Consider the following 7,022-nt stretch of genomic DNA (forward strand, 5'->3'; position numbering starts at 1 on the left):
ATTTTAAAGTGCTATGTCTGTGGTAGTTCTTCATATCGTCCATCTTAACCTCAAGGGATTTTTGGAGCATTCATGTTCCCTCCTGTATTTGTACAAGGTCAACATCAGAGAAGTTCTAGACAGGAGCCAGACACGGACAATGATTTTCATGGGAAGCAAGGTTAGGTGACACATTGCTTCCTGATTAGGTTGGGTAACGTAAAAACTCACTTCTATTGGGGATTTCTATTATCTGCTTATCAACTGCAGAAATATTTTTTCTTCTTTTATTCTGTAAACAATCCTTTGTGAGTTGATTCAGAGTGCAAAGCAGGTGAGGCATGTACACTTACCAAGACCATCAGGAGGGCCTGCCTGGCAGCCTTGTCTCATGATCCCTTTCTGATTTTACCATTTGGTGCCCAAAACAAATTCATATGTTCATTCATGTTTAAAATAGCTTGTTTGGAACTAACCTACACACAGACAGAGAAAGTTTAAAAGTCAATAAGCTACATCATCCCTAAACTTTTTTTTTGAACAAAGTCTTATACTGTGGTTTATTCCCTGTGGTTAAGTTGAATTAATTGCCCAAGATCTTAGTCACATTTTTGAAGTTTTATCCTAGCCATTTCAGCAAGGCTTATCTTTTGTCTTTAGATACATTCTAATCTTTAAAATGTTGATACACTAAATCTGCAGGCTATTTTCTACAGATTACCACTCCCCAGAAAGATGAAGGATTCCATTTGCTGAGTCAGGTATGATATTGACGGTGTCAGGAAGCTGTGAGAACTTCTCATTTAGCTTCCCGCAAAGTGAGGGCCAAACTACCCAGCTTTCCTCAGCCAATGAATGTCTTAAGTTTCCTTCCAGAATAAAAAGTATAAAGGGCTATGACACCTATTTCTTGCTCACCAATGGAGGTGATGGGTGAGGAAGTTAATAAAATTCCCCAGTGTCACAAGGGACAAGGAAAAGAGTTGTGTTTCATAACTGGTTTCTCGATGCTGTCATCTTTACTGATTACCTTTGCTGGCCTGCTCTGAGGACAAGGGTCTTCAGAACCAGCCAGAGGAGGATCTAATTAGATTTCCATGAAAGAAAGCCTATGTGCCATTCCAGTGCCAAAGTCATGCCTGCCATGGAACAAGACAGTGTAAAACCCTTGCATTTTCAGTGCTTTAACTCCTCCACAGATAATAGAAGGAGAAAGGAAGAGGAAGCTGGAAGCTACATCACCCTTCAATTTCAGGCGGCAGTGCCGGGATCACTGGGGACTAGAGCAGCTTTGTGCAAACAGTCTTTGTCACCAGTAATCATGAAACTAGACGGTTCCAGAAGCCTGTGGGGAGCACTCCTCCCCTATGAAATTGTTTGGGGGAAAACAGACTGGGTGCTATTATGCTGCCAAATTGCTGCAAACTTCACATGAGCCCCTCAAATTCATCAGCCTCCCTCAGCATCTCCAAACGCATCAAATACACACCTCGGGTGGGGCGAGAGGTGGTGCAGGCCTCGGCTTCCTGGCAAGCTTTAGTCTATTCTCCCCATACTACACTCCCAGTAAGACCAAAATCTCTTCCAATTCAATAGCATAGCAACTGCCAAAGTACATTATCTTCCCTGGCAATTTGCTGGGTGATTTTGAAGATATTTTTGATTATTAAACTGCCTTGACACACATATGCTTGCTAAACTACAAGTATACAAGGTCTATTAAACAGACTTCACTTTGGGATCCATTCAGGTAACTGACTTCAGGTGGGGAGAGAGCCCCTTTCTTCGAGTTATCTTGGCTTCTAACGCTGGTTGAAGTTCAGGGAATCATAAAGTCATTCAAAAAACCTAATGACCTGTCTGAAAGAGAGGAAGGACTTTCAGTTTAGGGAAATAATCATGAGTAACATTTCTTTAGTAATAATAATTAGAAAGGATCGACTTGCAGAAATTTTTCTCAAGTCAGAGATCCCGCTACTTTGGTTCCATCTGTTCTCTCTAGATGGAGAGGAGGATCATCTCCCAGAGTGCTGTGTCCTCAGATAAGCTGGCATCCCTGCTCCCTCCCGCAGGCTCAGGGGATGAGGGCCTGATGAATCGCCCTCCACCGCGGGGTGCGGCTGCAAAGGCCTCCTCCATAGGGGTGCAAGCAGCTCCTCCCAGCCACCCTCCCGCAGTTCCCATCATCTGGCCCCTCTCCACTAACCTCTTCTTTCCACACTGCCCCCCGAGTTCAGGGAATTTCCCCAGCATCCCAAAGCTTGAATTTCCTGTGAGGGGGAAGGGATGAGTGCAAATAAAAGGAGTGCAGAAGGCATGAGGAAGCCACAGTGCTCCGCATCCCTCAATCTCTGCGCCTCCAGGAACCCGCGCCCCCTCGCAGCGCTCTCCTGACCACTATGAGCCTCCTGTCCAGCCGCGCGGCGCGTCTCCCCGGTCCTTCGGGCTCCTTGTGCGCGCCGCTGGCGCTGCTGCTCCTGCTGCTGACGGCGCCGGGGCCCCTCGCCAGCGGTGAGAGCGCAGGGCACGTGGGACGCACTGGGGCACAGCGGTGCATCCCAACCTCTGCGGGGCCGCTGCTTTCCAGGGAATTATCCCAGCAACCTGCCCTATAAAAATATTTCTCTTTTCTTCCCCAGCCGGTCCTATCTCTGTTGTGCTGAAAGAGCTGCGTTGCACTTGTTTACACGTTATGCCGAGAGTAAACGCCAAAATGATCAGTAATCTGCAGGTGTTCCCGGCAGGTCCGCAGTGCTCCAAGGTGGAAGTGGTGTAAGTTCTCCCCTGTGTTGCTGTGTCCACTGTGACTTTCGCAAGTTCTCCAGCCTGGGTCGTCGACCTTTGTGGCTCATGAGTGCATCCTCTTTTTCTTTTCTTCAGCGCCTCCCTAAAGGACGGGACACAAGTTTGTCTGGACCCGGAAGCCCCTTTTCTAAAGAAAGTCATCCAGAAAATTTTGGGCAGGTATTTGTCACTTTGATCTTTGTGGTGATTTAGTATCTTCTAGGGAAAGCATAGATTTCACAATGTCCTTATTCTCTCTGTAGTATTTAGACCGTGTTTAGAATTATAAGGTTCTTAAGAAGAATAAGGAAAGTTTTTCTGGAGTGTCCTGAGAAAACCTTTATCAACAATCTTACATGCCTGAACAATTACACAGGCCTCATTACTGAGATCTATTTTTTTTTTGGTCTGCCCTTTGCTTTTATTGATTTTCTTTTCCCCACCAAACACTTTTGAAAACCAAATGCAGTAGACAGGAATGTGGGAGTTGGTTATATTAATATAACCGTTTTCTCAACAGTGGAAACAAGAAAAATGAGTGAGAGAAACAACCATGCATGGTAAAAATTGCCCAGTCTTCAGTGGAGCACTATTCTGGGGATCCCTGGACCCAGTGAAGTCAAGAAGGAAGGGTTGGCGGCGGTTTTTCCGGCGGTCAATTTTCTTTGTGGATTCCCTACTTTGAAGAATGTAGCGAAAGCCTTTGCTTGTCCCTGAAGTTTACTGCTCAACTAATGAAGTATTCAGCATAATATTTCCGTTGTTTTACCTACTAAGTTATTGGACTCTTTGGCAATTGACCACAATGTGAGCAAAGAATCACTGGTTGTTAGTTTTTCAATGAATATTGAATTGAAGGTAACTATTGTATTTCTATCATATATTCCTTAAAGTCTTACCTAAAAGGCTGTGGATTTCATATGGAATAATGTTTCACTAGAATGCTGTTGAGGGCGATATCCTGTTGTCCTCATCCACTCTACTCGTAAAATAGGAAATATTCTAGTTCTGTTTCTTGGGGAATATGTTACTCTTTACTCTAGGGTGCTATTTAAGTTGTATCAGAACGCTCGGTGTCTCATACTGTTATCTGTGCAGAAATATATTTCCTTATTCAGAATTTCTAAAAAATTAAGTTCTGTTAGGACTAATACATTATCTTCCTATAGCTTTAGACATTTAATGTCTTCTTAGTATGGCATAATGTCATGATTTACTCATTAAATTTTGATTTTTATATGCTATTTATTCACTATAACATGACTATAATTCTGGTCACTAAATATACACTTAGATAGAGCAAGAAGTTAGAAAACAGATAAATTCCTGATTGGTAATTTACATAGAAATGTATCCTCTTAATTTTTTAAATAAAAGCAAACTTAACAATTATCTGTACTCTGAAAGTTTAGAAAATATATTTGAACAATTTGAATATAAATTCATCATTTAGTCTTCAAAAACCATACATCATTGCTAAGTAAGATTTCTACATAGCTATTGTGTATCTTTTAAAGGTTTTGACCATTTGTTATAAGAAATTATACAAATATCACATTCACTATATTAAAATTGCACTTTTTAAAAACTGTGTGTCTCCTTGGTTTTTAGTACTTATATTGTAGTTTGGGGAAACAATAAAAGATTTCTAAACCACTAATGCCATTTCTCTTGCTTATACTCTTACTATTTATCTTTAATTATGCATTATTCAAAATATTAATTCTGCTCCTCTCTGACTGGCAGAGAGGCCCCTCACTCCTCAATACCATTACGTTGGTTCAACTTTTCTGCCTGCTCAGTCCCCTTCCAATGACTCCATCACAGAACCAATAGCCTCCGGAATCTTTAGAAAACACAAATAATGTAAGATTTCTCTATTTAAATTTTTAAATGGCTCCCTGTTTCCTAGACATGAAATTAAAGTTGCTAAACATAATGAATAAGGCCCTGTCTCATCTCACTCCTGATCTTCGGCACTTCAACTTCCCTTGTGCCTCACGTTCACTATAGTCAGGCATTCAGTTCCCTAACTGGGAGTATTCTTTCTGGACTATGACTTTGCATTTGCTAGGCCCTCTATCTGGAAGGCACTTACCTTTTTACGCATATAGGAGGAGGATTGTCCTCCAAGACAAAAAAAAAAAAAAAAAAAAAAGACCCACAACCCCACTCCCGCCCCTGCAGAGAGTTCATCCTTCAGAACTCAATTCAAGCAATATCTCCTTCGTGAATTTTTCTTGGCACACTCAGCAAAGCTTGTGGTTTCCATCTAGGTGTTCTCATAGCATCTTCTAGACATCTGAATTATAACAAACACATTTGCATTGCTTTTATTTGTTTATAGGTTTCTTCATCTAACTGTATTAAGACCTCTCCTAGAACATCAAGCCTATTTCATGAAGCTCTGCATCCCAAATGTGTGGCATAGAATGACTTAATGAATTAATAAGTTACCCTGACCCTCAGGTTGTCAGATAGTATACTAAAATTAATAATCTGGCTCATGGTAGATTTTGATTAAATTGTAATCTGTTTTCCCTCTTTTCTCCTTCTTGTCTACAGGTAATCCAACAACGTCTTGACCATGTGTAACCCTCTCAAACTATAACACCTACCTCTCACTTTCACTCAGCTAACTCCCATCTTTCCTTCCTTGGGGGATAGCTTACCTATCGTGACCTTGAGACAATCTTTATAACTCTTACTCCTCTCAGATTAAGATCCCTTTTATACACTCTCATAGTACTCTGCACTTTTTATTCATAACATTTTCTCACCAAGATGGTTGTCTAGTTTGTAGAGCCTATATACATGTGGTCATTTGCTTAGAGTGTGTCTATTCTAGCTTCACTGTAAGTTCCATGAAAGCAGGGACAATGTTTATCATCTTTATCTCAGTTCCTGGTACAATGCCTAGCACATAGTATATATTTAAACAGATGAGTGATCCGGATTAAACAAATCTCTCTAGTATTAAGAGTGTCATTTCATACAAAATCCCTTTTTTTAGGAAAAGCAAGAAAATGAAAAGAATAATAACCAAATTAGTATGTGTATACACACATTTACACTGCCACTGAATTAATAATATTATATATGCTTATATTTGCATGTACTTGTATACTTTACTGTATCAAACCTAGATCTTTCTGTATATTTTATCTCTCTCTTTATATATGAAATATAAATTAGATTAATATATTTTAATTATTATATATTGATATATTTATATAACAGAGAGGGAGAAAGACAGAGACACAAAGATGTGAAAAAACTTAAAAAGTGGATGCAGAGGTGGATTTTCTAGTAATTTTTTCAGCAATGAAAAGTACAAAAAAAACTCAAAAATTTTAAAAAGGATTAAACTTCTGTGATCTCTTTTTGTTCTCTAAAACGGCAATTTTTGAACTTATGAATGATACACTAATTCTGGGGAAACACTAAAAAGCAAACCAAATTACAAAAATCAGCTCCAAATTTCAGTGTTTAAAACAAATCCTGTTATGTCATATTAACCCCAAAATACTTACTGAAAAATGCTTGATTATAATAGATTAAAGAAAGTTAAATGCCCTTTGTAGGGGTGAAATTTAAGTTTTAGAAAGAAATAAACATTACTGGTTTTGTTTTTGTTTTTGTTTTTGTTTTTTGAGATGGAGTCTCACTGTTGCCCAGGCTGGAGTGCAATGGTGCAATCTCGGCTCACTACAACCTTTGTCTCCCAGGTTCAAGCAATTCACCTGCTTCAGCCTCACATGTAGCTGGGACTACTGTCAGGCACCACCACACTTGGTTAATTTTTTGTATTTTTAGTAGAGATGGAGTTTCACCATGTTGGCCAGGCAGGTCTAGATGGTTACCACTTTTTTTTTTTTTTTCATCAAGCTCTGCTTTTTTTTTTTTTTTTTTTTTCTTCAGAACCAAGGCTTGTAACTTTAGTTTATTCATAGAGATAGAATGAAACATGATTTCTAATATTGTTGCAATTCTGGTTGTTATGCCCATTCTACAAATGGTCACTCTACAGAGAAAATAGATTACAGCATATTACCAAAGAGTAATCTTTGCAAGAAACTCAATGATAGCTACTGTTCACTCTTCCAGCCATTCCTAGCTGATCTTGCTACTAGCAAACTCAAGGACTAACATATCAGGAAAAATTACTCATGTAAATATACTAGGGATATGTCTTATAGTTTCTTCATACTAACACCTAAATACTATTTTTATTCTGTTATCCATCTGAAACTCTATCT

At 39.4% G+C, this 7,022-nt stretch overlaps 1 protein-coding gene across 1 annotated transcript; it reads left to right on the top strand.

Annotated features, from left to right (window-relative positions):
* The first annotated feature begins 2,290 nt into the window (after positions 1-2,290).
* On the top strand, positions 2,291-4,351 carry CXCL6 (C-X-C motif chemokine ligand 6). Its single transcript, XM_003931966.4, has 4 exons — positions 2,291-2,490; positions 2,619-2,751; positions 2,860-2,943; positions 3,284-4,351. Exons 1-4 carry the CDS (start codon positions 2,379-2,381, stop codon positions 3,303-3,305), a joined length of 351 nt encoding a protein of 116 aa, XP_003932015.1. The 5' UTR covers positions 2,291-2,378; the 3' UTR covers positions 3,306-4,351.
* Positions 4,352-7,022: the final 2,671 nt, after the last annotated feature.

This window comes from Saimiri boliviensis, chromosome 3 (genome assembly GCF_048565385.1).
Source record: "Saimiri boliviensis isolate mSaiBol1 chromosome 3, mSaiBol1.pri, whole genome shotgun sequence".
NCBI classification, from domain to species: domain Eukaryota; kingdom Metazoa; phylum Chordata; class Mammalia; order Primates; family Cebidae; genus Saimiri; species Saimiri boliviensis.

What these genes read in the sequence shown, in the direction of transcription:
- CXCL6 (XM_003931966.4), top strand. Translation starts at nt 2,379, where the DNA reads ATGAGCCTCCTGTCCAGCCGCGCGGCGCGTCTCCCCGGTCCTTCGGGC. An exon ending in GCCGGGGCCCCTCGCCAGCG is followed by an intron (nt 2,491 to 2,618) that starts GTGAGAGCGCAG and finishes TTTCTTCCCCAG; the next exon opens with CCGGTCCTATCTCTGTTGTG. An exon ending in TGCTCCAAGGTGGAAGTGGT is followed by an intron (nt 2,752 to 2,859) that starts GTAAGTTCTCCC and finishes TCTTTTCTTCAG; the next exon opens with CGCCTCCCTAAAGGACGGGA.